This window comes from Typopeltis vanoorti, chromosome 9 (genome assembly GCF_054136105.1).
Source record: "Typopeltis vanoorti isolate ZY-2024b chromosome 9, IOZ_Tvanoo_1.0, whole genome shotgun sequence".
NCBI classification, from domain to species: Eukaryota; Metazoa; Arthropoda; class Arachnida; order Uropygi; family Thelyphonidae; genus Typopeltis; species Typopeltis vanoorti.
Window position 1 is genome coordinate 67,002,471 of NC_143557.1, and position 13,010 is coordinate 67,015,480.

The 13,010-nt window shown below is 35.3% G+C and overlaps 1 protein-coding gene across 1 annotated transcript in view; it reads left to right on the forward strand.

Annotated features, from left to right (window-relative positions):
• The window catches only part of mdy (diacylglycerol O-acyltransferase), a 205,951-nt gene that overhangs the window by 34,765 nt on the left and 158,176 nt on the right, over nt 1-13,010 (forward strand). The window contains exon 3 of the mRNA XM_090397343.1: nt 7,565-7,605. Coding sequence (XP_090253469.1) covers nt 7,565-7,605 — 41 coding nt within the window. The remainder of the gene's footprint in view (nt 1-7,564; nt 7,606-13,010) is intronic.

Genomic DNA, 13,010 nt, shown 5'->3' on the forward strand with positions numbered 1-13,010 from the left:
TATGCACTTGATCAATATAATCACATTAAAAGTCATTCCAGATCTTGTTGAATAGCCAAGTCAAGGGCACCAACAGCTCTTTTGTACATTCCCTTAATATACATGGTGATATCCCATCCAGTTCCACAGCCTTATTACATCAGAGTTGTTTAAATATTCTAAATTTAAACATTTCAACAGATCAACAAGATCTGTTGTAAAGAGAGAGGCACGGTTCTTCAGCATGTGTACAATACTCCTCAAACTACACATCCATAATTTGGATACTTATATACGAAATTTGCAACATTTCGTTAAGAAACTGAACATCTCTATCTCCAATACGGATCTACTCGCCAGCCTGGATGTTACATCTCTATTCACTAACATCCCTGTGGAGGAAGTCATCAACATTTTAGGAAGTTTGCTCCCACAAGACATTACTTCTCTGTTCCGTCATTGTTTAACATCAAACTTTTTCTTATGGAATAAAACCATATATCAACAATTGACTGGCCTTGCAATGGGTAGTCCCCTCTCTCCATCTTGTGCTGATCTCTTTATGGAGGATTTTGAAAGTAAAATCTTATCTCAAACAGACCCTAAACCCACAGTATGGGGGAGATATGTGGACGATATCTTTATTGTTTGGAACCACACAAAAAAGGGACCTGTTCGACTTTCTTAACAAAATCAACTCTCTACACTACATAATCAAATTCACTCTAGAACTCGAAAAAGATAACCAATTATCATTTCTGGACACTTTAATTAAGAAGCTTCTGAATGGTGGTATCAACCTCTCAGTTTACCGCAAACCTATCAATACAGGACGTTATTTACATTTCGCTTCCTGCCACCACATTTCTCAGAAACTTAGTATTGTACACATGCTGAAGAACTGTACCTCTCTTATTACAACAGATCAACAAGACCTCCAGGAAAAACTATCCCTGATATCTACTAACCTTACCATGAATGGATTTCCTTGAAGGCTCGTCCACAAGATACTTTTTCTCTGAACTCCAACAAAGACAATGAGATGATATACGTTATATTTCTACCATCGTCATTCCATACTTAGGGACAGTTTCCAATAAGATTGCAAGACTCCTTAGACCACATAAAATAAGAGTGGCCTTTAAACCTACAGAAACGATTTGACAATTCTTAAGATCTCCAAAAGATAGCCATCTTTTCTCCAAATATGCTTGAGTTTATAACATACCCTGCTCGTGCGGCTTGAATTACATCGGCCAAACTTCAAGGAGCCTTGAAATTAGGCAAAAAGAACACATAGGTGACGTCAATAATGATAGAGCAGAAAAATCGGGGGTTAGCTTTTCATTTCTCAAGAATGAACCATACCATAGAGTGGGATAGAAGCACAATTCGTTACATAGAGGAGGAGGAGGAGGAGGAGGAAGACTTCCACTCTCGAATTTTTAAAGAAGCCACAACAGTTGCCCACTGTATACAAAAACCTTAACGGGAACCAAGGACTAATCTTACCCGTGATCTGGAAGATCACGGGTAAGATCTCTCATTAGATCTCTCAACTTGCCAGAACTGAATTACATTGCCAACTATAGTATGTTCCTAAATAACAACAAGTGAGATCATGCATGCTCTACGCATGTATTGTATGTGCTCTGTTCTTTGTTTAATATAATTAGAATCAGTTGATTATAGTTTGTAACAGTTTTTTACTTTTTAGTGCCTTCCATCAGTTATGTACCCTGAAGATGCCAACAGCCTTAGTTGGTGAAACTAGTTGGTATAACATAGTTGTTTATTATATGTACTTGATCGATATAATCCCATTAAAAGTCATTCCAGAGCTTTTTGGTCAAGAAAATTAAACGTTTTTTAATATTCAACAAGATATTTTTTGCACATCTCCCACTCAAAGTCTTTATGTTGAAGCAAATGAATTGTCTCTTTCACTTAGACCGAAACAGTTGTCTCTTAATTATGTCATAAAGATGGTCTCTTTCAGATCATCCTACATGGATTAGTCTCTTTTCTCTGCATTGGGATGCTTGATATCACGTACATCAGACTGTGCAAGCTATTGACATGAATATTCACAACATTGCCTATACCAAACATAACAGCATCATCTGTCTACCTGCAGTTGTTTAATTCAGACAGAGCTGCCCACTCTGATTTCTTGCCTATCTATACTGATGGTTCAACTGACACCTGTTCCCTGACATTACTATCTCGAATCAGATCCCACCTGATTGCAATAATTATACAGCAGAGTTGCATGCCATTTAGCTTGCACTTATAAAAGAAAACCACTAACAAAAGTGTGTAATTTAATTTATACAAACTCATCAGGCTCTTTACAGGCTATCTCCTCTCCTATGTATAATCCACATCCAGTGCTATGTGAGGTGTTACCTGTTTTCTACAAAATAAACTCCTAATTTTGATGTTCAGTTGTGCTGAACCACATTGGAATTAAGGGAAATGAGACTGCAGCTGCTTATACTTTTTTGTCATACTTTTTAAGAGTACCATATACAGACTACAGACACTTGATAAGATTAAAGCTAATTACCCAATTGCAGTCATCATGGCAAGATGCATTGACAAACCAATTACATGACATTATACCTGAAATTACACATTGGCATTCTAGTCCACATAGAAAGAGAAGAGAGGAAGTTGTTCTTGCTGGGCTCTGCATAGGCCAGTCATTTTTTGCATTCTTATTTACTGAGGGCTGATGATCCTCCTGTGTGAGAAAAATGCAAAACACATTTAAATATTTGTCTATTCTGGTGGAGTGCCAGTATTTTACATGAGAGAGGAATGAAATTTTCATCTATCCAGCCAAGCAGATGTTATTAGACTCGCAGATTGCATAATGCTTTTAACCTTTTACAAAGTATTAATTTGTACAAACACATTTGACTGTAATTTTATTTATATATATAGATACTGCATTAGTTAACTTAATTTTTATACATATTATTTACTTATTTCTCTTTGACTATTTATGTACTGCTGCAACCTTTGCTTATGGCATAGCATGACCTTTGCTGTTCTTGCACCAATAAACCATAAAACCAACCAACTATTATATGAGGGCATTCTATCTTCTCTCAGCCTAGATTTTTATTAATGAATATTGTATCATTCACTTTTGCAAACAATTTGACTGTGCCCCAGCTGATGCTTATCAGCTTCACTTCCTCACATCTGTCTGCACTACTTACTGTCAGTGTATTTCAATTCTCTGTGGTTGCATCAGCACCATACAAAATTTCATAATTCTTGGTGGAAGGATAGCACTAATCTGTGATAAACTTATGGGGTTGCATTTAAGTTTTTAATGACTGTGTACACACAGAAAAAAATTTCAGGTTAGAATTTAGCATTGTGGGTTTTACATTATCAGTATATTTATGAATATAATTTATTATTTATTAATTAATTATGCTAACTATTCTCATGCTTTTGGCATGAGAATTTTACCTTTATTGTTATTGTGAGTTTTATTGAGTCATTATATAAAATTCAAAGTACTCTGCTTAATCCCTGTTGTAGTTTTTTTTTTCTTTTCCTAAATACACATACACATCAGTCTGTACGCAAGAGAGAGAGGTCACAAATGTATAACATAATAGTGCTATTAGGCAAATGATTAGGCAGGAAGAAATGATTTTTGGAGTTGTATAGGGGAAAATGCTACAGAGAAGATAGATAGAATGAAAGAGGATTTGAAATCGGTTTGATAAGTTTTTTTGTTGAGACCTTCTGTAACTATTGATTAGCATATATGGATTTTCTTACGTGTTTAGAGAAAAGTGGAGTAATGACAATGCCTATCGAAAGACATGATGCAAAAAGCAGAGCATCTCTGAGAAAGTGATTAGAGAGAGTGAGAAAGGAGTGGATTATCCTCTTTTGGATATCATCAAGCATTTTAAGAGAAGTTTTTTGGTGCACCATCCTAAATGCAAGAATAGTATTTTAAGTTTGGACAGATTTGGAATTTATTAAGTATTTGAAGTTGTTCAAGTAAAAAGTAGTGTTTTGAATGAGAAGAGAGTGAGGAGAAGGCTGTGAAAGTCATCTCGGAAAGAGAAAACTGATCTCGACTGAAGATCTTAATATTATCAAAAATAGTCGGGATTAAAGTAAAGTCTTTCTTCAAAGAAATAGGATTGTATTTTGGTAGCATTGAAGTTTAGATTATCTTAAGCCTTATAGGGGAAAAGTGAGAAGATCAGTGTTTTCAGACATTGGTCTTGGAAGATCATGAAGCTTGAATCATTTGAGCATTACAATGATTCTTTGAATGAAGAAGAGCAAGTGTGCAGTCATCAACAAACTAGATAGGATTTGAGGTTAGTGAGGGAAGGTCATTAATGTATAAGAGGAAGAGTGTAGGCAAATAGAGCAATTATGGGTTACCCTAGCACTGAACAGCTGGAGAGAAAACTGGGAATCTGTTTGATGATTTTTCTGATCTTTGCTATATCCTTCCAGTGCTAAAAAAGGATAATACTGGAAAGGAAGGGATATGCAATGAGTTCTTTGTAATATAGTAGGAGGTGATTTTCCTTGTCTTCACAAGAATTGGATGAAGAAACCAGTACTAATTGGTTGGCCTCATCTTTTAATGATTGTTACCATATACTACATAGATATGAGAGAGGTAGAAGCATGCAACTGCAGAAGTTATACCCAATTGCCTTAGGAAGGGACCATTATGCCAGAATGTTATTTGAGCAGCAATTTTATGTATTTATTTTATTATTATTATTATTACGTGACTCATCTAGGGAGGACACCTACTGCACATCTGTCTCCACCAACACCATCTACTGCCTGCCACCACCACTACCACAACTAATATTTCTACAGACAATCGCAAACATCCGTGTCCCTGGTGGGATTCGAACCTTCAGCCTTTTGGCTGGAAAGCAGATTTTTGATTCGACCTTCTTGTGATATTGCTAAATTTTTATTGCATGCTACTTTGGACTGGATAGTGGTTGTGGGTTTATTTTTGACCAAATAAATAACTTGCTAGAATGAGGCTTTTATTCCAGCCAGGATTATTTATTTGGTCAGAGTAATAGATGTTTGGATCCAGAGCAGTGGTGGCTCGTGGCTTGAAATAATGGGGGAGTGCTGTAACTTTCAAAATATACATACATACATACATGCATACAATGTATATGTGTTTGGATAAAATATCAAAATTATGGTAAAAATTTAAAAAAAAATTAAACGTGAAAAAAATATTGTTTATTATTGATAAAATTATACAGTTTGATATAATTCCAAATTACTTAAAAATAAAATCCATTCCTTTAATTGTAATTAAAGGAATGGATTTACAATTTTTGGACATTACAATTAAATCTTTTAATTGTAACGTCCAACTATTTAAAGAGACGGAGTAAACACGGTAAGCACTACGGATGCTCTACTACTGGCGCAAATTGCATATAACAACCTTCCAACTGCACGACGGACAGTGCCGCATTACTCTAATAGCTTGCATCTCACTATGATGTGCATATGCTTGCACGCATAGCAGTATGACACTGTGGTAAACACAGTGCTGCTGGCGTCCTTCGCCCTCCTAAGTGCTACAAGATGGATTTTTATTATTTTTTATACAAAATAAGAGAATTGTATAGGATTGTTGATCATAAAATTAAATATTACAAGCAAATATAAATAAATTAATAAATATATTTATATTTCGAGAAAAACTGAGGGTGCTGCAGTTTCGCAGTGCCTGTGCACAAGCCGCTCCTGATCAGGAGACTGGAAACAGCAGTCATGGATCATGGTAAACCAGTAAGAAATACTAGAGGTCATCTCTATTGGCACTGTTGTAGTACTTGAGGCTGAGATTGGTTGGGTAAAGGCTGATTTGTAGAAAAGAAAATGAGGACAAGGTTATAGTTAGGGAGAAAATTGGTAAAAGGTTTAGGGTTTTAAAGAATGATAATGATTATTCAGTATTTTTGTTAGTGGTGAAACAGTTTGTTAGAACATTACTCATAGCAAATAATTTGGCTTCCCTTCCAAATTGAAAGTTGGAAGGGAAGTTGAAAAATGGATGCCAATTTGCATTTATGAAAGTTGAAGTCTCTAAGGATGATTTCATTTTTTTGGATAATTAGATTATAAAAAATCAGCCTTCAAAGTAAAGTCCAAATGGTCACTTTGGTGATCAGAACTAGGAGAGTGATAAAGACAACAAAAGAAAGCAAAACAAGGAAATCTTGAGCCAGAGCAAATCATACATAAGGAATTAAAGATTTACTAACCTCTGGCACAGAACGTCAGATCTCACAAATGAATATATTCCTCCTCTTTTACAGATGGAATCATGCAGAATGTATTTAGGACTGAGGTGAACTGTAGTTGAAGAGCTTGACAGTTGAAGTTTGGTAAAGAATAAGATTAGTTTCTGACACAGAAATATTGGTGCTCATCATTAATATTTATTTCAGGAATAAATATTGTATTGAAGTAAGTGGATGTATTTATTTTATTTTATTTTTTTGTGTATAATTTTTTTTGGCTGAGAGAGTTCTCAAGATTTTTTTTTTCTGTGAGATGTTTTGTTATAATATTTTTCATGGGTGATGTTAAACTGCAGAGCATGGATATGCAGTGGGGGTGAAAGACTATGGGACATGATCCCACAGGATATACCTGGTAATTAGTTTACGGAATTAACAACGCATATAAAGTATATTAATTAAAGGTAACTTTAATGAATAACTTCTATATTTCGGCAATGTCACATTGCCATCTTCAATGTGCCATTGCCGAAATATAGAAGTTATTCATTAAAGTTACCTTTAATTAATATACTTTATATGCGTTGTTAATTCCGTAAACTAATTACCAGTTATGTCTAACCAACGTATAAGTCTTACTACCAGAATCAGGATATACCTGGACTCCAGTTCATGCACATCTTTGACAATGCCCCTTGTATGCTGCTATATTTTAACTCTTTCCAAGTATGATCTGACAGAGAAAGTAGTAGCAGCTTATTTGATTAATCAGGAGGCTTTGTAGGTTACTCTCAACCTCAGTTTTGCTATGAAATGGCTATTCTGCAGAAATGCTTTGCTGCTTTATCTTTGAATGGAAGAAATGCTGGTATGCTTAGTTAATTGCATTCTGAGCATGCTTGTGAATGGATGGGAGCAAAACCAGGCCTTTCTCTAGAGATGAAACATGGAAGTAGCCACTTCAGGCATCCAGTAAGTAAGCCAGTGATGTTTCACTGGGAAATGAAAGTCACCTACCATCTTTGCATTTCTTCCAACTGGGAAATATATGCCTACAATCGCCTCTTTGTAGTCCTGTTTGTGAAATAAAACCAAAGAACAGGTGCTATTCTTTGGCTTTATGACCAGGTTGTTGTTGTTTTGGCTAAGAGAGGTTGGTTGACTATTTTACTTGCATCAGAGATCCTAGTATGAGCACTGTGACAGGGCTATGCTATGTTGTAATTTATTTTCAGTTTATAGATTTATAATAGCATTTTAGAATTTAGATAATAAGCTTATTTTGCATATCCTTTTAGGCCCTTTCCAATGCAAGAGTAGCACTGGAAAATATTATTAAGTGAGTATAATTTCATAATTTTTATTTGAATTTTCTGTACCGTGTACTGTTAATGATAGCATTTCTATATATTTTAGTCAATTAAAACAATTTGATATTAAATATTTTGATGATTTAATCACGCGCTTAGTAATTCTTACTGTTTTGTTGTTACCTTTACAGCAACAATAATATTAAATGATTCTCAAATTATCACCAATGATACCATTAATTTTCATAGAACTAGACTAGAAAAATATGGTATACTCTGTAACAAAATAGGTAATTTAATGTCTAGGCACTAAGTTCAATCACATTGCCACATTCTTTGCATTGCACACGGGCATAGTCTTATGTTGTTTCCCCCCCCCGATGATGGCTGTGGCAGAGATGAAATATAAGAATCATTTCATTTTTCTGGACTGTGCTTCATTTTCATTAAATTTACATTGAGTTCTAACCAGCATTTAAGCCTGCATATAAATTATCTTTAATACTAAATATATTCATGTAGATAAGCTTATATGTTGGTTAGACATACTTCTAATTTTTTAGCAAATGATAACATAAACTGAATTATTAATTATAAAAACTAATTAATAACTACCTATATTTCAGCAATGTTACGTTGCCATCTTCAGGGATCACAAAACAATGATATGTGCATGCAGGCACTCGCACTAAGCAAATGAGACTGAAGAAAGACAACTGAAGTAGGTCCTAGAGTCCTAAAATGTGCCCCTCACCAGGCTAAATTGGGTTGTCTTGGCCGTTGGGCTGATGATCTTAGAATGTGTGCTTCCCAAATTTGGGACAGTCTCATGCACCCAAATTAGTTGAGGTTTGGGAAGTTTTGCAGAGCTTAGGTTGATTCAAGGAATAATCTTTTGTACTTGCTGCAATGTAATAAAGTGGTCTTCTTCCAGTGTATTCTGTGGTGATTATCCAATGCATGGTCAGCAAGTCCTGAGTGGCTGTATTAGTGGAATGAAACTGGATGTAGTCCTTGTGTTTGGATATCTTGATATTGGTTGTCCTGTCTCTTTGGCCTTAGTAGGACAGTTTGCAACTGCAAGGGTCCTAGTATACTCTAAGTTGGTAGAGTGGATAAGAGATGCTCATTTCTTATGTGGTTTGTAACTAGTTGTGAAGTCATATTTTCTTAGGATATGTGTTAGTTTTTTGGATGTACCCCGGATATATGGAATGGTGATAGATTTAAAGTAATCTCGGCTATGAGGGGGAGAGGGGGGGGTTGTGGTTAACTGGTTTTAATATTTTTTGAATTTTTGGGTGTTGTAGCCATTGGCTAAGAAGGTGTTAGGGATATGGTTAAGTTCAGTAATTAGAGCATTGTTATCTGAACCGATTAATTTTGCCCTGTTATAATAATATAGAGTTTTTATAATACCATATTGTTGGGAGGGTGTGTGTGTGTGTGTACCTACCTATATGTATAGGTTTTCTGTAAACAGAGAAAGCCAGGGCTCCATCAGGCTGGCATGTAATCAGAGTGTCTAGGAAAGGGGAGACTGTTGTTGTTTTCCTTTTCCAAGGTAAACTGGATCCTGGGGTGTTGATTGTTTAAATGTGTTGAGAAATTGCAGAGTGTATCCAGGAAATGCAGCCAAATTGCAAACACATCATCCCCATAGCATAACCAAACAGTGGGTTTATGTTGGGCAGAGTTTAATGCTTTTTCTTCAAAGGTAAAGAAGTTGGCCAGGGATGGAGAGAGTGGAAAACTCATGGTTGTCCCCTCTATCTGTTTGTAGAATTTTCCTTACCAAACAAAATAGTCTGAGTTCATGGGGAACTGAAATAGGGCCGAGATATCAGGAGGAAATTTTGGCTTGAACAAGGTCTAAGGTATCTTTGAGTGGAACATTGGTGATTAAGGAGGAGAAATCAAAATTGACCATTATGTCAGTGTTCCTAAAAAAATAAAAAAATAAATAAAAAAAAAAAAAACATTGGAAGTAAATACATCCACATGAATTTTACGAAATTGGTAAGTGGATTGAAACTGCACATCATGTCATTTCTCCAACTGCTTTCTCCTTCATTTTTACATTTTAAATATTTGTCTTAAGAAATCAAGCAATTATTTTGTAATATAAATTAAATCATTAAGAATTAAATCATTATATATTATGTTTGAGTGCAGTAAGTAGTTTGCTAATTTAACTTTAGTCAGCTGATCTTTTAATCCCAAACCCCCTCCTCCTATGTCTGTCAAAAGAAAAATATGTTACTTTAAACTAAATATACAGCATTAAATAAAGGTGATTCTCAATTATTGTTGGAGTTTCCATGGCTTATAATTTTCAAACTGAAAACAACAAAATAAAACTGCTTATAGAATATGAAAGTGTAACTCACAAGTTTTATTACCTATAGAATCAATACTGTAGAATGCTGAACAGCTTCAACATGCACACCTTTCATGACACATAAGATGTCCAAGTGATAATCGGTTTCCCTTCAAGTGTTCTCCATCATTTGCTGTGCAATTGTTTCTATCGCAGCAACAATTCTGGTCTTCAGTTCATCAAGGGAAATCATAGGAGTCTGGTAAACAATGTCCTTCACATATTCTCCACAAGAAGTGGTGTAATATCGGATGAGCTTGGAGGTCACGGAATCAGCCAACCAGGAAAATGCATGTAGAAATTCTCGGACATCATCAAATTCCTGCCATGTACCCTCAAGAGGTGTACCAGATATGATAGTACTAAATGAAAAAAATTACGTAATTACTAACTTCCTATCTACAATTTTCCTCCAACTCAGTCTGTTACTTGTCAAGACTACAACATTATCAGATCTTATATTTCTATCATCTAAGGCACTTTGTACTGTTTCAATCCACCTATATCTTGGTCTTCCTCTGGGTCGTTTTGCTGCCAACTTGGCAGAGAACACTTGTTTTGCTAATCTTTCTTTGCCCATTCTGTTTAAGTGACCATACCACCTGAGATTAGCTCTGCTAATGCATTCCTGGATGCTGACAATGTCAAGTTCTTTCCTAATATCCTCATTTTTAATATGATATTGCCTTTGATGCCATCTGTTCACACCTATAATCTTTCTCAGGACTCTCATATCTGCGGTCTTTGTTCAAGTGTTTTACTTCTGATCCAGCTCTCAGATTCATAAGTTAAAACTAGTTTTAACACTGTCTTGTATACAGCTAATTTAGTGTTCCGACTAATTTCTCTCTTATTCCATATGAATTTATTCATTTGACTTCACACCATACCAGCTTTGCTGATTCTGTTGTCTATTTCTATATTTAATTTACCATCTTCAGTAAAAATTGTGCCTAAGTAGCTGAAATGTTTTACTTGTTCCACAGGTTCTCCATTCATAACACAGTTGACATTTTCAATGATTCTGCCTATTTTCATTGTCTTTTTCTTTTCATTGCTGACCTTCATACCATATCTATAACAACAGTTATTCAATTTAGTCAGAGATTCTTGCAGACTTGTAGCAGATTTATTTAGAAGAATAACATCATCCGCATAAAGCAAAGAGCTGAAATTAACATCTCCAATTTTGATATCGTGTTTAATACCACTTTCTTTCATAATGTGATCCATATAGATAATAACAGATGGGATAATGTACATCCTTGTCTCACACCAGATTTAACATTAAACTATCTTCCTGTACTTCCTTCAATTCTAACTGCTGACTTACAACTCAAATAAAGACTAAGTATTGCTTGATATAATGCCCCATCGACACCATATAACTGTAGCTTATTGAATAGCTTCTCTCTTGGCACCTGGAGTATGCCTTTTCCAAATCGAGAAAACTTAAATACAGATCTTTGTTATATTCCCATGCTTTCTCGACTATTTGTCGTAAAGTGAAGAACTGATCCTGACAGCCTCTATTTGGCCTGCTAATCCAGCTTGTTCTTCACTAAGCTTTACTTCCACAATTCTTCTCAACCATTTCTCAAGTATACTTGCATAGATCTTGCCAGGAACACTCAGTAGGGAAATACCTCTGTAATTCTCACATTCAGTTTTATTTCCCTTTTTATATATGGGTACTATGAGAGCTCTACTCCAATCATTGATAATTCGTCCCTCTGTCCAGGCTTTCTGAATTATGTAGTGCAGCCACTGTAAGACTCTTATACCACTATACTTCAGCATTTCTGGTCGAATATTATCTACTCCTGCTGCCTTTCCACATTTCAAGCCTTTGATGGCTTTTTCTACTTCAAGGATATGTATTATATGGATATGTATTCCTGACTGCATGCCTAGTCAGTGTTTTTTACCATTGTGCTGTCATCACTGCTTGTTTCATTTAGCGGTTTTTCAAAGTAATTACTCCATACTTCAAGGATATCTTTTTCATGTCACCTTTATCATCTCTAACTCCTTTTACAGCACTCTTTCCTCGATTGCTAAGCTTCTTCAACAACCTCCAGAATATTTTGCCACCTTCTTGATATTTATTTTCTATATTCTTGCCAAAGTCCTCCCATGATTTTTGTATAGTTAGTTTTACACAGTGTTTAGCATTCTTGCATTTGTGTCTGTATTCTCTAAGAGCACAAGCTGACTTATTTGCCAGGAACGTTTGATATGCTTTCTTCTTTTCCCTCACTGCCTCTTTAACTTCTTGTGTCCACTATGGATTTCTAATTTTTCTATCCTTGCAGATAACTTCACCACATTCCTCTCTAGCTGAATCAATCAGGGCTTTCTTCAAGGCTTGCCACTGAATCTCCAAGGTTTGATTCCTGTTCTCAAACGTTTTCATTTTTTTTTCAATAATCTTTGTGTATTTTAGTCTACAGTTCACATCTGACAGCTGCTCAACTTTTATTCACTTTAAAACTTTCTTACATGTTATTCTTTTCAATATGAAATTCAATTTTATCCTGCTCAATGCTAAATAGTGATCACTTCCAATTTCAAATCCTCTGTGTACGCTGGTGTCCTGCACCAGGGAGAAAACATCACTATCAACAATGACATAGTCAATGAGACTTTTCTTATTCCTTACCTCTTCTCTCCATGTGAATTTGTGCACATTTTTATGTTGGAACATGGTGTTAGTAATAACTAGTCCATGTCCTGAGCAGAAATCCAACAGATATTTGCCATTATTATTAGCTTTGCTCTTTTCTCCAAATTTTCCCAAAATATTTTTGTATGTCTCACAATCATTTCCTACTCTGCTATTTAGATCCCCAACAAGGACCAACTTTTCCTTTTTCATTGTGTGTGTTGCTTTTTCTAAAGCCTCAAAAAATTCCTCCACTTCTACCTTAGTAGAACCTTCTATTTGACCATAGGCACAAATAAGTCTCATTGTCCAGTTCCCCATTCTCATATTTGCCCACATTACTCTACTTGAGACTGACTGCCATTCAAGAAGATTAGCCTCGTATTTTG